Source organism: Oryctolagus cuniculus, chromosome 18 (genome assembly GCF_964237555.1).
Source record: "Oryctolagus cuniculus chromosome 18, mOryCun1.1, whole genome shotgun sequence".
Classification (NCBI taxonomy): domain Eukaryota; kingdom Metazoa; phylum Chordata; class Mammalia; order Lagomorpha; family Leporidae; genus Oryctolagus; species Oryctolagus cuniculus.
In genome coordinates this window covers 14,008,446-14,019,706 of record NC_091449.1, presented here as the reverse complement: position 1 = coordinate 14,019,706, position 11,261 = coordinate 14,008,446, and the positions used below count along the sequence as shown (strand labels likewise).

At 60.3% G+C, this 11,261-nt stretch overlaps 1 protein-coding gene across 1 annotated transcript; it reads right to left on the bottom strand.

The window, feature by feature from the left end:
- Positions 1-421: 421 nt before the first annotated feature.
- On the bottom strand, positions 422-11,188 carry CCNP (cyclin P). Its single transcript, XM_070062215.1, has 6 exons — positions 3,306-11,188; positions 2,128-2,217; positions 1,895-2,050; positions 1,298-1,456; positions 1,076-1,227; positions 422-657 (listed from the first exon to the last, which is right to left on the bottom strand). Exons 1-6 carry the CDS (start codon positions 3,306-3,308, stop codon positions 474-476), a joined length of 744 nt encoding a protein of 247 aa, XP_069918316.1. The 5' UTR covers positions 3,309-11,188; the 3' UTR covers positions 422-473.
- Positions 11,189-11,261: the final 73 nt, after the last annotated feature.

Sequence of the window (11,261 nt, the reverse complement as noted above, 5' to 3'; positions counted from 1 at the left end):
AGGACCCTCGCGGGCCAGCACAGGTGACCGGCCGGGCTTGTACTGCCACTCAGGTGGCAGCAAAATGTTTACAGAATCCCAGCGCTTCAGCTTCGTTTGAGATCTGAAAATCCGGCAGCCTCAGGTAGCATCCCTCCCGTCCGGGGCGGGGGTGGGGGACGTTCTGTCCCCCAGGGTCCCGACCCCTCGCATTTCCTCGCCCACCCCGACAGGAACCCCAGCTTCCTGTCCAGGGGCGACGCGTGGGGAAGTCCGCCAGCGCCCCCTCGCGGAGGCGTCCGGAGTTTGCGTCTCCACTTCCAGCGACCATTCAGGGACTTGATGAGAACATCCAATCAGAGACCAGAGAGACCGGAGGGACCAATCAAAAGCAGGAGAGGGGGCAGGCACTCGACCAATGAGGACTGAGAGCGCTCAAAATAAAAAAAAAATTTTTTATTGAGAGGAGACACGAACACACAGAGTTTGTTTCTTTACTGGGATCCGGCGCTCTGCGGGCGCCCAGGTTGCAGGCGGCGGAGCAGGCGCGCGGCGGCGAGGCTGGTGCCCTGGCACTGGGGCCGCGCGTACTTCAGGAAGACGGCGGCGCGGCCGGGCGCGGGGCCTCGGAGCGCGGCGCGGGCCATGCACGGCTCCAGGGCGTCCAGCTCGGCGGGGCTGCGGCGGAGACGCAGAGGCTGAGGCTGCCCGTCCTCCACCGGGGACCCGGACAGGCAGGAGGGGAGTACGGGGCCCGGGAGGCCACACTGCACCTGTGCTCCCCGGGCGTGACTGGGCTACCGCTCCTACGCGGACGCGGGGCTGGGATGCCGTGAGGGTCTCCCAAGCCCCGGAGAGGCTCTATCTTTCGCCCTAAGGCAAGGGTGGGGTCCCTGCGTCTGGACAAAGGCGCACCCCCAGAGAAAGGCCGATGGGCTCTCACGCGCAGAAGGGTCAGGCGTAGGTGCCCCACCCCCCACCCCGCACAATGAGCGCCCAAGACTAAATGTAGTGTAAGACAGGAAAGGCAGCGGCCGGCCAGGGGCACCGCCGAGCGCGCGCGGACCCCATCACAGGTGTTCCGCCAAGGCCGCACCTGTAAAGCGCCGGCTCGGGCCTGGAGCCCGCCCCGTCCACCACGCGGTGCGCCAGGCTCAGAGCCGCAGCTGCGCGACGGCCCGGCTCCCATCCCGCGGCCTCAGCCTCCAGCAGGGACAGCTCCAGGAAGTAGGTGGCCAGCCGCGTCACCTGCCGGCGAGGCGGGGCGAACGTCAGGCCCCGCCCCCCACGCAAGGCCCCGCCCCCTCTGGGCGCGCACCTGGGCGCTGCTCCCGGCCAGCGCGGCCAGCAGCCCGAGGCACAGCAACGGGCCCGGGTGATGCAGCCGGAAGTCCAGGCAGCTCAGGATGCGGCGCTCGGCGCGCAGCAGCTCGGCCCGCGAGAAGGACCAGGCGCCCAGGAGGCAGAGGAACTCCGGCTGCGGGTTGGAGGAGGGGAGAAGAGGTAGAGGTGCCGTCGCTCTGGGGCCTCTAGTGCCTGCCCTGGAGCACGTGGGGTCGCTTCGGCCCGAGTTCCAGACCTCAGTTTCCTGTTCTGTAAAACGGGGACATTGCCTTGTGTTCCAAGACGTGGAGGGGACGCGCTGCCTCAGACCTGGGCCCTCCCACCACCTACTCCCGGTGTAGCTGGGACGCTCCGGTCACCTCTGCCTCAGTTTCCTCACTGGTTAAGTTCCAGTAACCACGGCAACCACGTAAGGCTGCCAGGCGGAGCAGCCGCCCTCCTCTGTCCTGCGCCCTAGGAGCCGCTGCCTCGCGCAGGCACGCGGTGCGGCGGCATCCGCACACGGCAGGTGTCTAATAGGTAGCTGCGGCCAGGTCGCCCTCCCAACCGCCCCCCCCCACGCCGGAAATACCTCGGGAAGCACGCACTCTTCCATTTTGCACGCCACAAACAGGCAGGCCACGCCCAGCAGCTGCAGGCGGCGGAGGCGCACTCGGCCCGCGCGCAGGTAGGAATCTAGCAGGTGCACAGCCAGGTAGAGCGTGTCCCCCGCCAGGCCCAGGTACTCCTGGGGAGGGGCACGGGTGACCACTGGGGATCCAGAGGGCGACGTGGGCCCAGCCCTGCGTCCTGCCCCATACATACGTGCACCTGGACCAGCCAGTCCACCACCAGCGCGCGCATCTCCGGGGTCACAGGGCGGGGCAGGGCCCTCTGGGGCAGCGCACGGCACACCTGGGGTTGGGCAGGGCCAGCCTCACAATCCACACCTGTGCCTCGCTCTGTGCCCTGGCATCAGCAGCCTCCTGGCACAAGTTGGCTGTCCCAGGAGCCACACAGGCAAACTGGCCCCTGCGTCTCAGTCCCCATCTGGAGACCTGGGCTAGTTCTGGCCGCCCCCCACCCACTTTGCCAATGTGGAGGCCCCTGACCCCTTGGCCTTCTGAGTGTCTCCCTCTGGGTTTGCAAACTCCACTCTTGCCCCTCTCTCTGTACCTAGAAGGCTCTTCCAAAGACCGACCCTGTCTGCCCAGGGAACTCCTCAGCTGAAAACCCTAACTCCTCTCAGACTCTCCCAGGCCTCCTCTCTCCCCGAGGACGGAGGATCATCTCGTCTGCCCTCCTCCCCACACCCCAGCCTTTTGGCTCCAGGCTGCCTGAGCCCATTCCTGCACAGGACCTCTGCGCAGTTCCTCTCCCTGACCCAGGTCTTCCCCCACATCTTCACGCATTCCAGTCTTAACTGGAGCTTCCTTGCCTTTGCCCATACCCCTCTCCTCACCCCACCACTCTCTCACTTTATTTTCTACCTAGTATCCCCCACCCCCACCCCAGGACATCCAGTGCGGCCCCAGGCGGATTGCCCCGCTAGGGTGTCCACACCACTGTCCGTATCTCGGGTGTAGCCCAGCTCCAGAAGAGACTCGGGCTCGGGCTCCAAGGCAGCACTGGCAGGTGTTCAAGGAGCCCAGCCCCACAGCCATGTCCCAGCGCCGGGCTGTTTCACGCAGGTGCCTGAGGGCCACATGGCCGTCTGTGATCACAGACAGTGGTCGCTTGTCTGTCTCCCCGGAAGAAGGCTGCTTTGCTCACCCCAGTTTCCCCAGTGCCTGGAACCCGCTGGAGGTCATTTGCTAATGAGTAGGTGGCTAAGTAGGCCAACCAAAGGGCTGCAGACAGCCAGGGGTGGGGCGGAAGGGTTTCCAGGCGCTCACAGTCACTGCGCGGGGTTTGGAAGCGCCCATGGAGCGCGTGAGGGGCAGGCACGTGGGCTCCGGCCTCATCCACACCGAAGCCGTCGGCTGCACTGCGGGACCGCTCACCATGATCTCGGCGAAGATGTCCCCGGCGTACTCGAGCTCTCCCTGCAGCCCCAGCGCGCTCAGCGCCTCCTCCAGCCCCGGCGGCGCGCACGGCCCCGTCGGTTTCTCCGGGCGTCTTGGGGAGACCCGCGTGCTCGCGGGGGTGGGACCATTCCGGGACTCTGGATCAAGGGAGGCACGGGGACTCTGCAAGGGACAGGGGGTCAGCGCTTGGAGGGAGAGGTCCGAGCCGCGAGGGGCCCCTGTCGCTCACCAGCATCCTCGGGACCTGTGTCACGGAGGAAACCAAGCGCCGACCGCTTCTAGCAGGAGAGAGATCAACCCGCGGCGGGTGCTTTAAGTGCGCCTGCGCGCGTCTGCACGGAGGGCCTCAGCAGGTGCATACGCACAGGTGAATGCTAGGCCGGCAGCAGCTGAAGCCAAACCCTCGTCCTGCCGCTCTGAGCCGCTGAGCCACAGCCCTCGAGACTATTTCAAAGCTTGGCCAACAGGGCTGTCCTGGGGATTTTCTGAGGTTGTGTTGAAGGGTCCAACGCAGAACGCGATGTAAACGCTCTAGACCCAGCACCTACTTATCAGGGCCTTCGCACTGGCCATTCCCGCAAAGCCAGTCGGATCTCCCAGCGCCGAACCACCTGTAAGGGGCTCCCTCAGCGCCGCCGCCGCCGCCTGCAGAGTCAGCGCCGCGAGCGCTTCCTCTCCCTCCCCGCTCACTGCCCTCTTAGCCGCCCCCATCCTGGCTTGAACGTCAGCCCCACGAGGACAGGAATTTCTGTCGTGGCTTTGTCATGGTTGCATCCCCAGCACCTAGCACAGGGCATGCTAGGTGCTCGGTCACTACTCGCAGAACGAATGAGTGACAGGGTTGGACATAATTTAGAGCCGGAAGTCCAGGAGGGACTCTGAGGAGGGGACACTGGAGCCAAACCCCGAGAGGACCCAGGGGGAATGTTCCGAGTGGTGGGCACAGCCTAAGCAAAGGCCCTGAGGCGGGAAACAGGCTTCACTATGGGCGAGCCCTGAGAGGTCAGAGAGGCTGGGAAGTGGGGTCGGGGTAAGGGGGACGCTGGGCCAATGGCTTCCTGTCAGACAGTAAAACCCCAACTCCTTACACTGACCACAGCGTCCTCCCGCCCTCTCACCTCGCTTTCGGGACCCTGGCCTCTCCCTGGTCCTGACACCTGAGCCACGGGCCTGCCTTGTGGCTGGTGCAGGACAGGCATTGAGGAATGAAGGGACTGGCTTTGGTCTAAGCGAGCTGCCCCACAGGTCAAAGAGGGGAGCTTGAGGCCTCTCCTGCCCCCACCCCTCCTTGCCTTGGTCTTCTCTGGGGAGGGGAGAGAGGAGAGGTGGCTCCTGCCTTGGGGAGCAGCAGACGACGCTGGGGACCCAGGGAATCTGCTTCAACAAGTGGATGCTGGAGCCCATGGGAGGCGGACAGGTGCATGGGAGCCCCCTACAATGCTCCCAGGAGGGCTGGAGGCTGGGCAGGGACTGACACAGGCACTGAGCGCCATCAGCCACCACTGAATTCCAGGGCAGGCTGCTGCCCCATGGTGGCGCCACTGAGCAATGCTGGAACCACATTCCAGGACAGAGCAACAAGGTAGCCCTGCTGCGGTCTGGGGGTGTCAGGTGTGGCACTGTCGGAGGACAGACGCACAGGTCCACGCAGAGGTGACCGTGAACCTGGTAGGGCTGCGATGGAACTGGAGACGAGACGGTGTGAATACATGGCTGGCGGGTAACACATGGCAACGGGCACCTTGCGCGCACTCGTGTGTTCCCTCGCCTGGCCCTGGGAGCAGGGACAGCCCAGTGGGGATGAGCACAGCTAGTGCCCAGACCTTGGTCGCTACACTCAGCTCTTCCCTAGACACAACCGGGGCTACTGTGCCGCCACCTGTGTTGCCGGCATTCCATATGGACACTGGTTTGAATTCTGGTCGCTCCACTTCCAGTCCAGCTCCCTGCTAATGAGCCTGGGAAAAGCAGTGGCAGATGGCCCAAGTGCCTGGGCCCCTGCACCCACATGGGAGACCTGGATGGGGTCCCAGCCTCCAGGCTTTGGCCTGGCCCAGCCCTGACTGCTGTGGCCATTTGGGGCATGAATAAGTAGATGGAAGACCTCTCTCTCTTTCTGTAACTCTGCCTTTCAAATAAACATCTTTTTTAAAAAGTGAGCAAACACTAGACAGGACCCTTAAAAGCGCCTCTGTGCAGCTGGAGCCCTGGCCCAGACCACGTTGGTCAGCACGGGGTCACCGCTGGTTATGCGACGCACTGGCACCGAGGTGCTTCCTGCTAGGATGCTCTGAGGGCACAGCACTTCTGGGTTCTACCAAAAAGGGCAGGGCCACGACCTCAGGAAAACGTTCTGCATTGACCCCGACCGTGAAGTGTGCAGCCACCGCCACGCAGCACACGCCTGGGCTGTCCCCACCCCCCAAGGACGCTAAATGTGCTCTATGGTGAGCACTTCAGGGTCACTTCCTGACCCTGGCAGAAACCCTGGATCAGGACAGCCAGGAAGGCAGGCAGGGAGGGAAAGTCGGCGACCAGCGAGGAGACGCAGTTAACCGCGACGTGGAAACGCCGCGGGGAGCTCCGGTGGAGGGCGCACTGCGTGGGTCCTCGCCTAAGGCTGTCATTCTCAAGAGTCACCCACATGGGGTCCTCTCTACCCCACGCCACTCCCCCAGGACCCTCGCTGTCGCAGCCAAGGAGCCGGCGGGGGTGTGCATGTGAGCTAACTCCTCGGCTTCTCCTGTGCCGGATCCACCCTCAGTCTCCGTGTGCCCTAGGCTTCTCCGAGCTGTCCCCAAAGTTCTTAGACTTCGCAGGTGATGAGCCGGGCACCTGGGAGGACCCGCCCACCATCCCCAGTCAGACTGGGGTACCTGTTTTCAGAAGGTAGACCGCAGGGAAGGACCTGTGGCCGTGACGCCCTATCGGGCACTCATGGCTGGTAGGATTCGCTTTCTACGCTGACGCCAGCCCCCGCCAGGTTTCTTCACTGTAAAACCACCCACAGCCTGCCCTCTGGAGAGCTCACCCCAGGGCCAAGGCCAGGCACCCCTCCTGGAAGGCAGTGTCTACAGAGGTCATTGGTATTTTTCATACCAAGGATCTAACAGTACAGGTGCATGGATGATTTTACACTTTGGGCAACATCTAAAACTCTGCTACACACTTGGTAGTCAACTGGCTGTCAGCTTTGGCCACTGTGCCCCTTTCTGCTGGCTCCTGGGTTCTGCTGTCGTACCCACCGCTGAGGTGTTGTGTTCTGATTTTTCCAAAGCAGCTCCTAACTTCCAAGACGCCCCAAGCTCAGCTTGCAATATGCTCTTCTACAATCATCTTGATAGTATTATTTTTTGAACAGGCAGAGTGGACAATGAGAGAGAGAGAGAAAAGTCTTCCTTTGCCATTGGTTCACCCTCCAATGGCCACCATGGCCAGCGCACCGCGCTGATCCGATGGCAGGAGCCAGGTGCTTCTCCTGGTCTCCCATGGGGTGCAGGGCCCAAGCACTTGGGCCATCCTCCACTGCACTCCTTGGCCACAGCAGAGAGCTAGCCTGGAAGAGGGGCAACCAGGACAGAATCCGGCGCCCTGATCGGGACTAGAACCCGGGGTGCCGGTGCCGCAAGGCGGAGGATTAGCCTAGTGAGCCACGGCGCCGGCTCTTAATAGTATTTTGAGTTTTGAAAGTTTTCTAAACTATGTGAACCATACCTTTTTTTAAAAGATTTATTTATTTACTTTGAAAGTCAGAGTTACAGAGACTGGTTCACACCCCCAGATGGCCCCAACGGCCAGCTCTGACCCGGGCCAAGACCAGGAGAGTGGAAGTCCATCTGGGTTTCCCACGTGGGTGGCAGGGATCCAAGCACTTAGGCCATGTCCCGCTGCTTTCCCAGGCACACCAGCAGGGAGTTGGATCAGAAGTGGAGCAGCCAGGATAAAAACTGGCACCCATATGGGATTCCGGTGCCACAGGTGGTGGCTTTACCCACCGCACAATGCCGGCCCCAGACCTACTTACTCATGCTTATTTATGCCTTCATTATATGAAAGGGGAGTGGCAGAAACAGAAACAGACACAATGATCTTCCGATCTTTCACCCTCCGATTCACTCCCCAAACGCCCGCAACAGAGAGAGCTGGGTCAAGCCAAAGCCAGGAGCCCACGGCCTGAAGTCATCATTGGCTGCTTCCCAGGTGCTCATTAGCAGGAAGCGGGACTGGAGCAGAGGCAGCACTGTCCCCGGCACCCCAACACGGGATGGGAGCGGCTCACCCTCGCGTGACAGTGCTCACCCTGTGCCGTTTTTGAAAGCTGACACGTTAAAATTCTGGGTTGGGGGCGGTGCTGTGGCGAAGCGGGTAAATCCTCCACCTGCAGTGTCAACTTCCCATATGAGCGCTGGCTCAAGTCCCGGCTGCTCCACTTCCGATCCAGCTCTCTGCTATGGCCTGGGAGAGCAGTGGAGGATGGCCCAAGTGCTTGGGCCCCTGCACCTGTGTGGGAGACCCAGAAGCAGCTCCTGGCTTTGGATTGGTGCAGCTCCGGCCACTGCAGCCATTTTAGTGGTAAAAGAGCAGATGGAAGATCTCTCTGTAACTCTGCCTTTCAAATAAATCTTAAAAAAAAAAATAAAAAAAAAAAACACAGACATGGTAAGTTCAGATCAAGGAAGGTTTATTAAAGCATGGATGGTATCAACCAAAAAAATCCACAGTAAATTTCTGTCCACGGGGAGCAGCTGGGCTCTGACCTCCCCGACACCGCCCAGGAGTGGGTAAGAGGAGATCCTCTTACCAGCGACCCCGCACCGTGGGTGAGGCAGCAGCCGAAGGCAGGAGCGGTGAGACGTGGCAGGATCCACCCCGGGCCTGGCTCTCACCCCGAGGGCGGGTTCCAAACAAGGAGGGAGGCTCTGTTCATGACACAGCATCCATCCGCAGGGAAAGGCAACACCCACACCCGCCGCCCTGGGCCTGCGCCCATTTCGACTTTCTTCCTCTTCTGTTTCACTTATGTTGCTCAATGTACACACGAACCAAACTCAGGAATTCTTAAGATACACACTGCAAAACCCTGGATAACCTACTCAAAAGTGGTTTATTTATTTTTTTACAGGCAGAGTTAGACAGTGAAAGAGAAAGAAGAGACAGAGAGAAAGGTCTTCCTTTTTCCATTGGTTCCCCCCCAAATGACAGCTATGGCTGGCGCTGCACCGATCCAAAGCCAGGAGTCAGGTGCTTCCTCCTGGTCTCCCATGCGGGTGCAGGGCCCAAGGACTTGGGCCATCCTCCACTGCCTTCCCAGGCCACAGCAGAGAGCTGGACTGGAAGAGGAGCAACTGGGACAGAATCCGGCGCCCTAACCAGGACTAGAACCTAGAGTCCTGGCGCCGCAGGCAGAGGATTAGCTTAGTGAGCTGCAGTGCTGGCCTACTCAAAAGTTTTTAAAATTTATGTATTTGGGGCTGGTGCTGTGGCATAGCAGGTAAAGCCGCCACCTGCAGTGCCAGCATCCCACATGGGTCCCAGTTTGAGTCCCGGCTGCTCCACTTCCGATCCAGCTCTCTGCTATGGCCTGGGAAAGCAGTAGAAGATGGCCCAAGTGCTTGGACTCCTGCACCCACATGGGAGACCTGGAAGAAGCTCCTGGCTTCTGGCTTCGGATCAGCTGTTCTGGCCTTTGCTGTCATTTGGAGAGGGAACCAGTGGATGGAAGACCTCTCTCTCTCTCTGCAACTCTTTCAAATAAATCAATCTTCAAAAAAAATGCCTACTTAAAAAAAATTTATGTATTTGGAAGGCAGATTGACAGAGAGGGATCTTCCATCCACTGGTTCATGCCCCAAATGGCCACAATGGCCAGGTCTGGGCCAAGCTGATGCCAGCAGCCTGGAATTCTACTCTGGTCTCCCTTGGGTGGTGGGGACCCAAGAACTTCAGCCGTCTTCCCCTGCCTTCTCAGGCAGTTAGCAGGGAGTTGGACTGGAAGCAGAGTGGCCCGAACTCAAAAACTGGAGGCTGACTTTGCAAGCAGCAGGCCTACCCTTCTGCACCACAACACCAGAGCTACAGTCGCCTCAACACTGAACTGATCAAAACGTCACCGAAATTCTTCAGCCCCAACTGCCTCCTTGGGAACAGTTCCACAGAAATGAACAGCAGTACGTGTGACGATGTGTACGGATACTGCAAAAGCTCATGGAAAATGCAATTAAAAGTTTATTTTTAAAACCCGTACTTATCTGAAAGGCAGTGGGGGAGGGGGGGCATGTGCATGTGTGCCCACCCCAAATGCCCACAGAAGCCAGGGCTGGACCAAGCCGAAGCCAGGAGCCTGAACTCAATCTGGGTCTCCCGTGTGGGCGGCAGGGACCAAGTACCTGAGCCATCAACCACTGCTTCCCAGGGTGTGCGTTAGGGGGGAGCCAGAGTCAGAAGCAAAGCTTGGCCTGGACCCCAAACACTCTGCTGTGAGATGCAGGCGTCGCGAGCGGCTGCCTCACCGCTGCACAAGCACCTACGCTGGGGAGTCTCTAAGTGCGGCGATGTGGAACCCATTCACAGGAGGATCCTCAAAATGCCTGCGGAAAACGCGTTATCACGCCTGGAGTTCAAGGCTCTTTTGCACCAAATAAACACCGCTTAAGTGGATTTTCTCACAAACCTTTTGAAACACCCTCGTATGTTAAGCTTTGGGAAGCAGCTGATCAAACCATGAGACCCCCTCCCACTGGGCATGAGACGACCACAGAGAGCAGGAAGCAGACGGTGAGGAATGCTGGGCGCTCACATGGCCACCTCCAGGCGGGCCCAGGGGACCCACAGGCCTACGGTCTCATGACCACTGGGGCATGCATTTGTAGTCACAAAAGCAACAGCCACAGAAAGTGAGAAAAACACATCAGCAAAACCCCAAGAGTCTGCTGTACTCAAGGAAGATTTTGCAAACTGAATCTGACACTTCACTTCCTCCCTTAAGACCTCAAACCCTGGGGGGTTTGAGGCGGATAAAGCCGTGGCCTGCAGGGCTGGCATCCCATATGGGCGCTGGTTCTAGTCCCGGCTGCTCCACTTCTTATCCAGTGCTCTGCTATGGCCTGGGAGAGCAGTAGAAGATGGCCCAAGTCCTTGGGCCCCTGCACCCACGTGGGAGACCCAGAAGAAGCTCCTGGTTCCTGGCTTCGGACTTGGGCCAGCTGAGGAGTGGACCAGCAGATGGAAGACCTCTTTCTGCCTCTCCTTCTCTGTGTTCAACTCTTTCAAATAAATAAAATAAATCTTAAACAATAAGCAAGACCTCAGACCCCACGCGTGTGAAACCCTGACACCTTCTGGCAAAATCCGGAGTTTCGGTCCTCTGTATGGCAGGGCATAGCTCGGGTCTCAGTCCTCAAGAGGGGACGGCACTGGGACCCGGCCCACATGTCCCAGTGACTCAAGAGCGCAGTCAGGCCACCAGAGGAGTGATGGGCAGCGCTCCAGCACCCACAGGCTCAGGCGCTCCTGGCCGGCATCGACCCAAGCACCACCAAGACCGCACACATCTTGTCCTGGGCTGTGGGGGCCTTGGGGCTGCCCGGGAGGAGCTGTGCAGCCAATAGTCCCTGCCAGGCCTGCCATCCGCCCCCACAGGGCTCCTGGACTGTGACACCACACACCCTCCACCCTCCAGCCACCCAGCCCTCCCTGCCCCCTGCTTAGCCTGAGCAGCACCAGAGAGCCTGGAATGGTCGCTGTCTACCCCCACTCCCCGCCCTGCAGCCCAGAGCCTCCCCAGCTTCTCAGCTCTCAAGCCACAAGGCCCCTCCCACACCACGGTCTACCATCTCCCTCTCCCCCTGAGCTCGAGCAAATGCCCACCTACTGCCCAACTGCTGACCCCGTGCGCACCCCCACCTGCGCCCCCACTCTGTGCGCAGCACTGGG